At 41.0% G+C, this 15,439-nt stretch overlaps 1 protein-coding gene across 1 annotated transcript in view; it reads right to left on the reverse strand.

Moving 5' to 3' along the window:
* Positions 1-15,439, reverse strand: part of pofut2 (protein O-fucosyltransferase 2) — a 32,286-nt gene that overhangs the window by 12,283 nt on the left and 4,564 nt on the right. The window contains exons 4-6 of the mRNA XM_072262400.1: positions 12,394-12,504; positions 8,255-8,321; positions 1,042-1,167 (exon numbers count right to left, since the gene is read on the reverse strand). Coding sequence (XP_072118501.1) covers positions 1,042-1,167; positions 8,255-8,321; positions 12,394-12,504 — 304 coding nt within the window. The remainder of the gene's footprint in view (positions 1-1,041; positions 1,168-8,254; positions 8,322-12,393; positions 12,505-15,439) is intronic.

The following is a 15,439-nucleotide window of genomic DNA, read 5'->3' on the forward strand; positions in this document are numbered from 1 at the left end:
TACCTCTTCAAAAAACTCAATTAGGCTCATGAGGTTTCCCTTCACAAAGCCATGATGACTATCCTTGAGTAGACTGTACTTCTCCAAATGCTCGAAGATTCTATCCTTAAGAATCCTTTCCAATAATTTGCAGACCACCGACGTAAGACTCACCGGTCTATAATTCCCAGGATTCTCCCTGTTACCTTTTTTAAACAAGGGAACTACATTTGCCATTCTCCAATCCTCCGGCACCTCCCTGCAGCCAAAGAGGATTCAAAGATCATAGCTACTGCTCCAGCGATCTCTTCTCTCACTTCCCACTGCAACCTGGGGTATATCACGTCCAGCCCTGGGGACTTATCAATCTTGATGTTTTTAAGAAGATTCAACACTTCTTCTTCCTTAATCTCCACACTGTCCAGCACACAGGCCTGTTCTATTTCAACCTCACCCTGATTAAGGTCCTTTTCACTTGTGAATACTTCAGTGGCCCTACCTTCATTCTTGTCATCTTTCTGTTCTTCACATACGCATAGAACGCCTTGGGGTTCTCCTTAATCCTACATGCCAAGGCCTTCTCATGCCCCCTTCAAGCTCTCCTAAGTCCTTTCTTAAGCTCCTTCCTGGCTACCCTATATTTCTCATGAGCCCCTCCTGCTTCCTGCTTCTTATATCTAACATATGCTTCCTTCTTCCTCTTGACGAGTTGCCTCTGTATTTTTAAATATGGAGAATGGTGAGGGCATGGAATGCCCTGCCAGGGGTGGTGGTACTGGCAGAGATTCATTACGGGTATTTAAGAAACTTAAGATAGATAAGTGGATGATAGAGAAAATGAAGGGCTACAAAGGAGGGAAGGGTTAGATTGATCTTATAGTAGGTTAGAAAGTTGACAAAACATCATGAGCCAAAGGGGTAGTACTATGCCATAATGCTCTATGTAAGCACCTCCACTCCTTTTTAAAACTGATGTCCACTGATCTCAGAGATAAAAAAAAAAATCAATGCAAATATCATTCTACATTAATATACTTCACTCTGTAGCTGGTCACAACCTACCTTCATCTTAGTCCAATCCTCATTGTATACAGTGTTGTCCAATTCATCTGTGGAGTTTAGATACTTTGCCCTGAACTCATCCCCAACTATACGCAGATGTTTAGCAAAAACCATGCTTCTCCGAGCCTGTGAATGGCAGGAAAAATAGAAAACTTAACTCCTTTTACAATCTTAGATAGCCCAAGCTATATCTGAGCGAATGATTTGTTTCTTAGGAGGGGCCACAGTTGTAATATAAGAGACTGGGCAGCCAATTTGTGCATTGCAGCTTCTGATAATGGTAGCAAGGTTGGGAGAGATCAGTGCAACATATTCGATCACTCAGCCAAACACAAGATGACCATTCTTAATATACAGTGCAATAAAACAAAGATATGTAAAATATTATTATGTGGCTTTCTGATGGCAATATATTTGTGGAGACCTAATAGAACAAAACATTCAAAGGATCAGAGGTGGGGTGGGAGTTGATATGGCAAGTGGTATGGATCAAAGGCTTTAAGAAATCATTTTGAAACAAGAGCAATATACTTTTTACACATCTTTAATACACTAAAAGGCACCCCAAAGAAGCATTCTGGATAATGTTTTAGACTGAGCATATTAGGAAAGGTGAAAGGGATACTTATTAAAAAATGTTTTGAAGGAGAAAACCCAGCAGAGGCTCAGGAAGCAATTGTAATTGCAAACTCAATGATGCTGATGACACCTCTCACAGGGGAGTGAAATAATCAAGGGTGTCCACATACATTTTTATGATCCTGCGCCAGCCAGGTAACAGACTTGAAAGGGATGAACACATTGGGAATAGTGACCAAAACTCATATGTTTTAAGACATTTATGGAGAAAATCATATCTTGCAGGAAGGTACAAAATTGGGAGAGAGCAAACTATGAACAGTTTAAGAGGTGTTGACTGGAAGCAGCTGCTGTTAGACAAGCCCACATCTAACATGCGGAAGTTGTTTAAAGACCAACTGATCAGAGTTCAGGGTCAGCATGTTACAGTAAGGCAAGGAAATCTTGGGATGACCTGAGAGCTCCTAAATTTAGTCAGGAAGCTGAAGTCAGACAGGGCCCTTGTGGAATGATAAAGATAGTAGGCAAGTGCTTATATTATGAAAAAGAGGATAAGGAAAGGGTAGCCCAACTCAAGGACAGAGGAAGGCAGTTATGCTTGGAGTCAGCAAGTGGCTAAGTGCTGATTTATACTTCTGCATAGGCTCTACGCTGTTGTGAGCATTTATACTTGTGCATTGGTGTGTCTGCGTCGCTCTGCAATTCACCGCCAAAATGCTAGTTGGCAGTGGGGTTTCTATGCCACTGTGTTGAGTTTCTTCGTGTACTTCAAACAACGGCGACTGAAACTGAGCGCATCATGTTGGAGTTGGAGCTAATAAATGTTGAACAAGAGTTACTTTTATTGAAATTACTGCAACGCAGAAAAGACAGAAGACGTCGGAGGAGATGGTGTGTACGACCATTGAACGGATCGAAGCAGAAGGAGGGTGAATTTTCCGTGCTTGTCCGGCCACTGAGAGACATGGACGAGGAAATGCATTTCAAATATTTTCGGATGTCGGCAGGTAGATTTGACGATTTGGTTCATTGTCTCCAACCATTTATTTCGCATCAGCGTACGGACCAACCACAGTTGTTGTGGTCTGCGTCGCCGTGACGCGTAGTTACATTTTTGGGGAGGCGCGCGTTAGGCTACAGTGTAAAGTATGGTGTAGGGTACGTCGCTATGCCATACCTACAGCATAGATTCGATGCAGAAGTATACGTTGGTCTTAAGCTGATTGCACCATTGTGTCAGAATTTACCAAGGAGGAGGATCTGAAGGGTAGTGAAAGAGAGTGGGGCATGCTAATATGCTAGAACACCTTGAGATTAGAGGGTAGTGCTGGGTCTTTTGAAAAGCGCTAAGACCATAAGGCATGGGAGGAGAATCGGGCCATTTGGTCCATCGTATGCTCCTCCATTCCATCATGGCTCATGTATTCTCTCACTCAACCCTATTTTCCTGCCTTCTCCCTGTAAGCATTGATGCTCGGACTAATGAAGAACTTATCAGTCTGCACTTCAAATATACCCAATGACTTGGCCTCCACAGCCATCTATGGTAATGAATTCCACAGATTCACCCTCTTTAGCTAAAGAAAATCCTTCTCATCTCCGTTCTAAATGGATGTCCCTCTATTCTGAGCCTGTGTCCTAGACTCGCCTACTATAGGAAACATCCTCTCCACATCCACTCTATCTAGGCCTTTCAATATTCAATAGTTTTTAAGAGATCCCCCTCATTCTTATAAACTCTGAGTACAACCCCAGAGAGATCAAACGCTCATCTTGTTTACCCTTTCCTTCCTGGAATCATTCTTGTGAATCTCCTCTGGATCCTCTCCAACACCAGCACATCTTTTCTTAGATAAGGGGCCTAAAACTGCTCACAATACTCCAAGTGCAGTCTGCTCAATGCCTTATAAAGCCTCAGAATTACATCCTTGCTTTTATATTCTAGTCCCTCAAAATGAACATTAACACTGCATTTGCCTTCCTCACCACTGACTCAACCTACAAGTTAACCTTTAGGGAATCCTGCACGAGGATTTCCAAATCCCTTTGAAGCTCAAATTTTTTAATTTTCTCTACATTTGGAAACAGTGTACACCTTTATTCCTTCTACCAAAGTACAGGACCAGACACTTCCCTATACTATATTCTATATGCCACTTCTTTGCCCATTCTCCTAATTTGTCTAAATCCTTCTGCAGACTCCCGACTTCCTCAACACAACATGACTCTCCACCTGTCTTCGTACCATCTACAAACTTGGCCATGCCTCCGTGATGCCCGCTACATCATACCTGCCAATCTCTAACTCTGCTACAAGATCATCTACCTTGTTCCATATGCTGTGTGCATTGAAATATAACACTTTCAGTCCTGTATTTATCACCGTTTTCAATTTTGCCCCCATTTTACACTTCAACTCATCCCACTGACAGCAATGTCACCCTATCATCTGTCTGTCATCTGTCAAAGTCTCACTACACACACCGCTCTACTTGTATACCAACTGCTCCATCCTCAGCCCTATCACTTCGATTCTATCCTTCTCCCCAACAGCTTGAGCAAACTGCCTGCAAGAATATTGGTCCCACTTGGTTTCAGGCGTACCCCATCCTACCTTCCCCAGAAGAGATCCCAATGATCCAGAAATCTGAAACCCTGCTCTCTGCAACAATTCCTCAACCTTGCATTTCTCTCCAAATCATCCCATTTTTATCCTTAGTGATTTGTGGCACAGGCAGTAATCCTGAGATTACAATCATGGAGATCCTGCTTTTCAGCTTTCTACTCAACTCCCTTTATTCTCTCTTCAGGACCTCCTCCCTTTTTTTTAAAACTATGTCAGTGGTACCAATACATACCATGACTTCTGGCTGCTCACCCTCTCCCTTTAGGATGCCGTGGATTTGATCCAAGACATCCCTGACCTGGTATCTGGGAGGTAGCACGCCATCCGGGTATCTTTTTCACTTCCACAGAATCTCCTGTCTGCTATTCTAACAACTGAATCTCCTATCACTACTGGACTCCTCTTCTCCCCCTTCCTTTCTGAGCCACAGAGTCAGAGTCAGTGGTTGAGACTCGGCTTCTGCAGCATCCTTCTCGTAGGTTGTCCCTACTAACAGTATTCAAAACGGTATACTTATGTATTGAGGGGAACAGCCACGGGGGTACTCTGCGCTGGCTGCCTATTCCTGTACATTTGCTAACAGGATGATGGGTGGAGGAAGTTACATGTCCTTTTGTCTGTGCTTGGCTTGGAGTCCTCCCCTCAGAGTACCCCTGTGGCTGTTCCCCCTCAGTACTAAGTACACCACTTTAACAGAGGCTAAAGAGTGAGACTCCAGAGATAAGGACAAAAAAAAGGTGGTTATGGGAGACACCACGGTTGTCAGACTTTATAAAAAACAGTTGTAGACAAGTGTACTCCCACAAAATCATTCAGAGTGCTCCCCAACCAGACGCCCTGGATGAACCATGAGATTTGCAACCTACCAAGGGCCAGATCAGTGGCATTCAGGTCTGGCGACCAAGTAAAATACAAGGGGCCCAGGTACGATCTCTGGAAAGACATCGGACATGCAAAGTGACAACTCCAGACTAAACAGAAGGATGCTCAACAGCTGTAACAGGGACTAAATGCCATCACCTCTTACAAAGTGAAACCAAGTGACATAGGTGACAATGGGGCTTTGCATGCAGATGAGCTCTATGCCCTTCATGCTCACTTTGACCATCAAAACATGGAGACACCTTCAAGCTCCCCTGATGACCCCGTGATTTCAGTCTCTGAGGCAGATGTATGCCCATCCTTCAGGAGGATGAATCTACGGAAAGTATTTGGCACAGAAGAGGTATCTGGCTAAGTACTAAAGACCAGTGTTGATCAACTGGCCGGAGTGCTCACTGATAACCTTAATCTCTCATTTCCGCAGTCTGAGGTACCTACCTGCTTCAAGCAGACTTCACTTTTACTACTGCCTACGAAGAAATTGGTGACCTGTCTCAATGACATCATCCAGTAGCACTTACATCAACTGTGATGAAGTGCTTTGAGAGGCAGCTGATGAAAGACATCAACTCCTGCCTGAGGAACGACTTGGATCCACTCTAATTTGCCTATATTCACAACAGGTCAACAGCAGATGCCATTTCATTGGCTCTTCACTCATCCCTAGAACATCTGGACAGCAAACATGCATGCATCAGGATGACCTTCATCAACTACAGTTTGTCCTTCAATACTATCATCCCCTCAAAAATTATCAATAAGCTTCAAGATCTTGGCCTCAATACCTCCTTGTGCAATTGGATCTTCGATTTTCTCACTTGCAGACCTCAGTCAATTCAGATTGGCAACAACATCTCCTCCACAATCTCCATCAGTACAGGTGCATCACAAGGCTGTGTGACTAGCCCCTGCACTACTAGCTTTACGCTTATGACCGTCTGGCTAAGCACAATTCCAATGCCATTCTTAAGTTTGCAGATGACACCACTGTCGTTGGCCAAATCAAAAGTGGTGACAAATCAGCATTTAGGAGGGAGATTGAAAATCTGGCTGAGTGGTGCCACAACATCATCCTCTCTCAATGCCAGCAAGACCAAGGAGCTGATTACCGAGTTCAGAACGAGGAAACCACGGGTCCATGAGCCAGTCCTCATTGGGAGATCAGAGGTGGAGAGGGTCAGCAACACTAAATTCCTCAATGTTATCATTTCAGAGGATCTGTCCTGGTCTTAGCATGTAAATGCCATCATGAAGAAAGAATGACAGCATCTTTACTTTCTTAGAAGTTTGCGAAGATCTGACATATCATCTAAAACTTTGAGAAACTTCCATAAATATGTGGTGGAGACTACATTGACTGGTTGCATCACAGCCTGGGATGGAAACACCAATGCCCTCGAACAAAAAAAGCCTACAGAAGATAGTGGATATGGCCCAGTCCATTAGGGGTAAAGCCCTCCCCACCATTGAGCATATCTACACACAGCACTGTTGCAGGAAAGCAGCATCCGTAGTCAAAGACCCCCTCCATCCAGGCCATGCTCTTTTCTCTCAGGAAGGTGGAACAGGAGCCTTGGATCCACACTGCCAGGTTCAGGAACAGTTATTAATCACCAGACTCCTGAATCAGAGGGGATAACTTCACTCATCCCAGTATTGAACTGTTCCTACAACCTATGGATCACTTTTGAGGACTCTTCATCTCATGTTCTTGATATTTGTTGCTTATTACTATTATTCTTTTTTTTTCTTTTGCATTTGCTTTGTTGGTTTCTTTTGCACACTGATTGTTTGTCTGTGCTGTTAGGTGTGGTCTTCCATTGATTCTATTCTGTTTCTTATATTTACTATGATTGCCCGCAAGAAAATGAATCTCGGGGTTGTATATGGCGACATATGTACTTTGATATTAAGTTCACTTTGAACTTTCTTATTGGCCTTTGCTAATAAAAAGAAGCAAGGTGGCTGTCCCCAGGGATTAACAGCGTATCTCCCAGAATATTGAAAGAAGCAAGTGAAGAGATTACCGAGGCTTTGGCAGAGATCTTTGGATCCTCACTAGCAGCAAGTGAGGTCTCAGAGGATTGGAGAGTAGCAAATGTTGTGCCTTTGTTCATGAAAGGAGATAGGGATAATCTAGGTAATTATAGGCCAGTGAGCTTCATGTCAGTGGTAGGGAAGCTACTGGAGAGGCCACTTGGAGGTAGGATTTATGTGCATTTTGAATGGATGGCTTTGTGTGGGACAGGTCATGCTGCACAAACTTGGAGGTTTTTGAGAAGGTGATAAAGGAGCCTGATAAGGAGAAAGCAGAGCTCGTTATCTCCATGGACTTTAGTATGCCTTTCAATAAGGTCCTTCATGGTCGGTTGATTTAGAAGATAAAGATGTATGGGTTCCAGAGTGAATTGCAAGTTTTGATTCAACACTGGCTTGTCCATAGAAGAGTGTCAGGGTGGAAGACTGTTATTCTGGTGGAGGGCTGTATCCAGTAGTGTTCCACAAGGATTGGTGAGCTTGCCTTCAATGGCAGGGGCATTGAGTACAAGAGTAAACTTTAGTCACACCATACTCAGTACTGCGTGCAGTTCTGGTTGTCCCATTATAAGACTGATGTGAAGACTATGAAGAGGGTGCAGAAAAGACTTATCATGACACTGCTTCGATTAGAGGGTATAAACTACAGTATAAAGAAAGGTTGGACACTCTTGCATTGTTCCAACTCCCTACAACGTTGGAGGCTGAAGGGAGACTTGATAGAGGTTTTTAAATTTGAGAGGCATAGATAAGGTAGACAGTCAGAATCTTTTCCCTAAGGTAAAAATGTTAAATGCCAGAGGATAAGCTTTTAAGGTTAGAGGGGTGGGGGGTGGGGTGGGAGTTTAAAGATGGCATTAGGGGCAAGTATTTTTTACAGTGATTGGTGTCTAGAATGGGTTACCAGGGTAGTAGTAGTAGAAGCAGGCACTTTGCTGAAGTTTAAGAGGCTTTTAGACAGACACATGAATATGAAGGGATATAGATGATACACAGGACGAGGACAATTAGTACAAATTGGCATCAAGATTGGCATAACATTGCCCAAACATTATACTATTCTATGTTCTCAATCAATGTAGTACTCACATCCCAGTAATTTTTCCCTGCGTAGTGGTCATGAAGTAGGTTTTCAGCTCTGTCTATCATTACGGACCTAGGACAAAATCAGAAACTTCATCAGGAATCCTTGGACCACAAAAAATCCAACAGTGACATTAGAGATTGTAGATGCTTGAGTCTTGAACAATAAACAAAATGCTGGAAGAACTAAGAAAAAAATTCCCCCTCTCCCCCCAAGCAAAGATATTGCTCAACGTACTTTGTTCCTTCAGCACATTGACCGTTGCACTTAGATGGCCCCACTTCAAAGTCATCATGCCCAAATTTATCAGAGGTCACAATTGATACATTTAAAGAACACTAGAGTTCAGACGGTACCTTTCCCAATCTCAGGACATCCCAACTTGTTTGCAGAAAAATGAAACTCATCTGAATTATGGAGAGTGTGAGAATGTGGAAATTGTAGCACAGTGAGACCCCACAAATAGCAATGAAATAAATGACCAGATGATTTGCTGTTAGATGTTGTCATGGAAAAAATATTTAGACAAAACATAAGACAACAACATGGGAGCTTATTTGAACAATGCCAAAAGATTTTCAAATTCTAAAGGAAGGAGAACTGAGCTTATGTTTAACATCTCAGTTGATGACAACATCTTCCACATTCCAATACTCCTTCATTACCACACTGGAGTTTAAGAGTTAAGTCCATAACTAGACATTGACTTTTAAAAATAAATAAACCTACCAATTCCCAAGGCTATCTTGACTATACCTCTTCCCACCCTGTCTCCTGTAAAAATGTGAATCCCTTTTCTCAGTTCCTTCAGCTCCACTGTATCTGCTCCAAGGATGAGGCTTTCCTTTCCAGGACATCAAAGGTATCTTCCTCCTTCAAAGAACAGGGATTTCCCTTCCTCCACCATTGATGCTGACCTTACCCGTACCTCATCCATTTTCTGGACATCCACGTTCACCTGATTTTCCCGTTGCCTTAACAGGGATAGGGCTCCCCTTGTCCTAACTTACTACCCCATGAGACACTGCATCCAACACATTATTCTCTGCAACTTCCATCATCTCTAAAGGGATCCTACCATCAAACACATCTTTACCCCACCTACTCTCTGCTTTCCATAGGAATCACTCCCTCCTTGATTCCCTTCCTACTAATATCCTACCTGGCACTTAACCCTGCAAGTGGCCCAAGTGCTACAACTGCCCTTTCACCACCTCCCTCACCTCCATTCAGGCCCCCAAACAGTCCTTCTAGGTGAGGTACCACTTCACCTGCAGATCTGCTGGAGTCATCCATTGTATCTGGTGTTCCCAATGAGGCCTCCTGTACATTGGTGAAACCCGTCATAAATTGGGGGACTACTTGGTTGAGCGCCTCTGCTCCATCCAGCAAAAGTGGAATTTCCTGGTGGCCAAACACTTTAATTCCTATTTCCATTCCCATTCCGACATGTCAGTCCATGATGAGGCCTCTCAGGGTGGAGGAGCAACACCTCATATTCCATCTGGATAGCTTCCAACCTAATGGCATGAACTTCAATTTCTCCTTAAGATAATTATTTTCCCCTTCCCCTTCCCTCTTCTTCTATTCCCACTGGCCTCTTACTTTTCCTCACCTGCCTCCTGGGTGACCCTCTTTCTTCCCTTTCTCCCATGGTCCACTATCCTCTCCTATCAGATTCTTTCCTCTCCAGCCCTTTACCTTTCCTACCCACCTGGTTTCATTTATCATCTGCTAGCTATCCTCCTTCCCCTGCCTCCACCTATTCATTCTGGCGTCTTCCCCTTTCCTTTCCAATCCTAAAGAAGGGCCTTAGCCCAAAACATCAATTGTTTATTCACTTCCATAGATGATGCCCGACCTGCTGAGTTCCTCTAGCGTCTTGTGTGTTACTTTTTGTTTTAAAATACATTTTATTTTCTAGAACATACATGTTGCTGGCAAGGCCAGAATTTATTGCCCAACATTAAATGTTCTTGAGAAAGTGGCAATGAACTACTTTTTTGAGCTGCTGGTAAAAATACATCACTCTACGAATTAGGAGGAAACAGAGAGCAACTTGGTGCAGAAACAGCACTTAGTGATTACCCCATGTGTCTACTCCTTTTTATCCTTGAAGGAAGAAGCCTAGAGATAAGAAGGAGCCTAACAGCCTATCTAAGTCACTGAAATGTCTTTAAAGATGGTGCATACCTCTGCCAGTGTGTTGTGGTTATGGGAATGAATATTAAGTGTGATGATGATTCAGGTGAGAGATACTAATGACTTCTAGAGCCTAAGAGCGGCTTTCCTACAGAATTATTTCACATTCCTCCCTTTGTCGGCAATGATCTGAGATTGGAGATTCACAGCGTGGAGGAAATTGATGACAGAAACTCCATCCTCATCTCTCTCTCTCTTTGAGAAACTGAAGTTGGTTCTGCATTCTGGTTTATGAGAGTAAAACTAAAACAGAAGTTAACCAGGAAAACAGTAATTAGGTTTGACAGATTGTAAAATGAATTGCTGAAAGAAGTCAAAGTTTCTAAAACTGAGCTGCAGCAAGACTGAGAATGCACGAGGAGATGCAACTTGAACACAAATGAGGAAAATGTGCAAAACACACTGAAATTGACTAAAAGATTTTCAGAGGTACAGTATCTACAGTAGTTAATAAAAAATAGGATAAAACACTTTTAAAATGCAATTCATTGAGTTTTGAAGTCAAAAGCAGGATAATTCTGTCATGCAATAAACTACATACAGTGCTGTACTGCAGATCAGGCTTTTAACTCTTGTAGGGGGATTGCTTTCCAGGGAATTAAATAATGGTGAAAATTGCTACAATGGAGGAACTAAACTAAGCCCCTTGTTGCAGATCTAGAAAATAGAAAAACACCAGAAGAGACAAAGATACGCAAAGAGCAAAGGAGCAGAGCCATCAAAATTGACATGACCACTGCTGGTTTAGACATTTTACATGTCTCTACAATAGTGATGTTAACATAATAATAGCAAGGGAATGTAGCAAAGATATGCTCTATATCTGCAATAACTCAGAAAAATAAATTGGACCTTTGTCCTCATTTTAAATACAGGACTTTACACTCCACTAATACAAAATATCAAGCAAGCAGTAAGATAAAACAAAGGAGGGTTACAGTCATGACTGGCACCATATACAAAGTACCTGAGATTTATGCTTTCAGGAGACATCACCAAAGGCCAGCATTTAACTGAGAAAAAATGGGGAATTAAGCATGGGTCCTTTGGGATGACCAAAAATAATGGAATAAAGAGACTTTGCATATGACCACAAGATAAGCAGTCCTAACCAGATGGACAATGGAAGTGATATAAAGGATGAGGATTGTATGATTACGTTAAGCCTACACGAAGATGTAAGGATGAAGCAGAATAGTGCTCCATAGGATTGGTGAATTACAAAGAACCAATACCAATGTTGATATTGCACAGAAAATAATTTTTTCTCAGCCTTTTTTTTTTAAAAAAAAAGGGCATTTTATGTAGTTTTACAGGCAAGATGGCTATATACAATAAGGGCTTACAAGACTGGGAGTGATATATTTGTACAGATATAATTTAAATTAAATGACAGAAATCTTATGAATAACTGGGTCATTTGCAGGTAGGTGAGCTGTTATTGTTGGGACGTTACAATGATCAAATGTGAGGCCTCATGTATTTGAACCTATATTAATGAGGTGGATGAATGTATCCTGATACAAATAGGCATGCAAACTCCGAATAGGGCACAAAAAATCTGGACAGGCTTAGAAAGTTTAAAGGAGTTAGCAAAGATGTCGAAAAAATAAGTAATAAACTCTTAAACAAAATAGAAAATTCTATCATGTAATTATCACTCTTAGAGGATTCTTGCTTTTTTTTAAAAACAGGATTGGTAATTAATTCAGTCTTATTAAGCATTATCAGATCTAAAGCAGCCTCTCCGGTTGCCTCCATAGCTACTGTTGCTTCTTTTTCTATCAGATCCCCATATTGTACACAAGTTTTACCTGAAGGAGAGGATATTATTTAGCAGGCACATTATTCCAAGGCAAAATGTCAATTTTCTTGCACTGTGCAAATCACCACGAGCGTGTAGATATATCATGCAATTCTTATGTTCAGGTCACTCACTCACTGTGCTGTGGTGTTTTTCAGCAAAACTGGTACCATGATGGAAGCTGAACCTTGAACAGACACACAGGCGACACCGAGGCCTCTTGTCTCTTTGTAACCCCAAAACCAACCTCTGTCACAGAAAGAAAATGTACATCAGTTAGTAGCACACAAAATGCTCACTTTCCACAGTTGCTGATCTCTTTATCCACACAGATTTCTTTAGTGACTGGTTGCATATCTTACAGATGAGTAGGGAGAAAGAATGGCAATACTCTTCAAGGGACCCCAAGCCCATTATGGGTATTGATATATTTAGAAATGTTATATCAATTGAAATGCAGCAAGTTTCATATCTGTTCCTACTAAGTTAACTTTGCTAGTGTAATAGCACTAAACTTATGGAAACAATAAGTTAACTCAAAATCCCGTTGTTGAAACATTCTCTAATATTTGTAAGTAATGGGCAGAGACCACACTGGATTGTTATTGTTATCAAACTTGCCTCAGTATATCACAGTGCCTCAGCAGGTCACATGTTCAAATCTTTAATAGAAAATCCGTTCATGATAACATTGGTATTAGTGGAACTTTCCTACATTGCAAATGGGCTGTCACAATTCCTACATTACAACAGGATTTCAAAGGTATTTCTTCAGCTATAAAGATGTATTGAGGGAGTGAATAAAAACAAGAGCCAATGGTACACCTTGGCATGTGTTTTATGGAGATCTACTTAACTGACTAACTCTGCCATGAATGGAGGGTTGGAGGGACAAAGGGAGGGGAGAGATATTAATTGTCCATTTTCCCAGCTCAACCTGCAAAGGCTGAAAGTTAGAATTATTATCGCATGAAATGAGATCAATAGTGGTGCAAACTAGGAACATCCAAATCCCTTCCTCATGGTGCCATAAAAATCTGTGAGCCAAACCATAATTACATGGCCTTCCCCTAAGGGGGTTGAAATTTTCTAAGTAGTTTCTAGTAAGCAAGGATGCTGTCTTTTAACTAGACTAAGAGAGATGTACTGAAATGTGAAGAATGATATTGTTTAAAACAATCTGAGCAGAGAGAAAGTATAAACATGGATTAATACATGCAGTTTTATGGATTTCTGCTCTCAGAGTCCAAAATAGCTATTCAGTATATAAATTTTCCATTAAGCCCAGAAAAGAGCAAGAAAATAGTGAAAAACTCGGTACAAGTTATTATTAAATAAAGACTGAAATGCAACTAAAAATTTCATGATAGAATATAAATTCTAAACAATGAAACTGAGTCAATCAAATCTCATAAATTAATAGAGTAAACCCAACCACAAGAATAACATGATAAAATTATGTGACGTTAATTAAAATTTCTCTATTTTGATCTTTTTTTATACAGCTATATAATGTGGAACTGCATGGACTGCCATATAGAGGTGGTAAACTGTATCCCATTTTGTTTTTCCAACTATCTTCTGGTCTGACTGTAAATATATTTGTGCACTATTACATGTACTATATAATAAATCAATCTTTGATACCTTAAGTTCAATGAATAAGAACCTTATTTATTTGGACAATAAATTAAAAAAAACTAGTTTCAAAAAACGGGACAAATAATCACTGTCTGTCTATCAGCTCCATCTACTTTGCAAAAACAGTCTAATGATTAATTACAAAACAAAGCAAAATACTGCAAATGTGAAATTTAAAAAAAAAGAAAATGTTAACACTTTATGCTAATAACTGATTATTACAATAATTAAGAATGCTTGTTACCTACATGGATTTGGTAATCAACAGCTTTTAGTGACAAGGAGTCGAACATTGAGGATTCAAGTCAAGAAAAATATCTTCACGTTTCTTCAGGCTGTGAAACGTGTTAAAAATTCTACCAGAAAATTGTGAATAGTCAGTCATTGAGTCAAGGATGAGACCACATTATTGGACTTCTGGGGAAATCAGGCAACAAAGTGAAGCTGACGAAGAGGATTAACTATGATTTTATCAAATGGTGGTGCAATCTTGATTCGATTAGAGTGTCTTATTGTCATATGAAATTTCATGTTCATGTGTAGCTCACAAAATAAATAGTATACATGGCAATAAATGCAACAAGTACAGCAGTGAGCGCAGAACAACGGAATGGTGCAGGGTAGTGTAATCTGCAGTAAGAAATGCTGAAATGACAGACGCAGAAGAGGTAGAACTAAAGGTTTGAGAACGTGGCAGTACTGCAGGGAGGGGGATGAGAAAGATGCAATTGGCTCATATGTCTGAGAGCAGTGGGAAAGAAACATATATTGAGTCTGGTCAGTCAGGGTTCCAAGCTTTTGTATCGTCTCCTGTAATGCAGGAGATACAAAAGGGAATGGCCAAGTTGGCTGCAAACCTTGATGATACTTGAGGGTCATATTCCCTTCTCCCAAGGCATTTGTTGTAACAGATGTGGCTCAGTCCTCTCATTTTTAGATGTGCTTACTATGATGACAAATTAGCCAAGTGTAAACATTCCAGAAATGGATGCCAACAAATAGTCTAACATATGTAGCTTCCATAGAAGACTAGCCAAATGGAATTGAACAGCTTCTATTCTCTTCTTCATTTTCCTTTAGCTCTTTTGAACATTTCAAAATGGAATTTGTTACATTCTCGAGCAAAGTACTACAAAGAAAAAGCATGGTGTAGAACTCATTGGTTAACTCTTGCAAAGATCTATATCTAACTATATATAAAATTATCAGGCATAGATAGGGTAAATAGCCAGTGTTTGTTTCCCATGGTAGGGGTGTCTCAAACTGGAGAGCATGGGTTAAAGGTGACAGAGAGAAGGTTTAAAGGGGATCTGAGGGATATAATTTTCATTCAAAGAGTAACTGTTATCTGGTGGGGGAGACAGGAGAAGTAACAATATTTCAGAGGCATCTGGATATGTACTTGAATGAACAAGGCTTAGAGGGATATAAAGCGAATATAGGTGGGATAGTTGTGGTGAGCCAAAGAGTCTGCTTCTATGGCTCCATCTGGTACAGGCACAATTGGGTGAATGGTCTCCATCTGTGCATAATATTATCAGCC

Source organism: Mobula birostris, chromosome 6 (genome assembly GCF_030028105.1).
Source record: "Mobula birostris isolate sMobBir1 chromosome 6, sMobBir1.hap1, whole genome shotgun sequence".
Lineage (NCBI taxonomy): Eukaryota > Metazoa > Chordata > Chondrichthyes > Myliobatiformes > Myliobatidae > Mobula > Mobula birostris.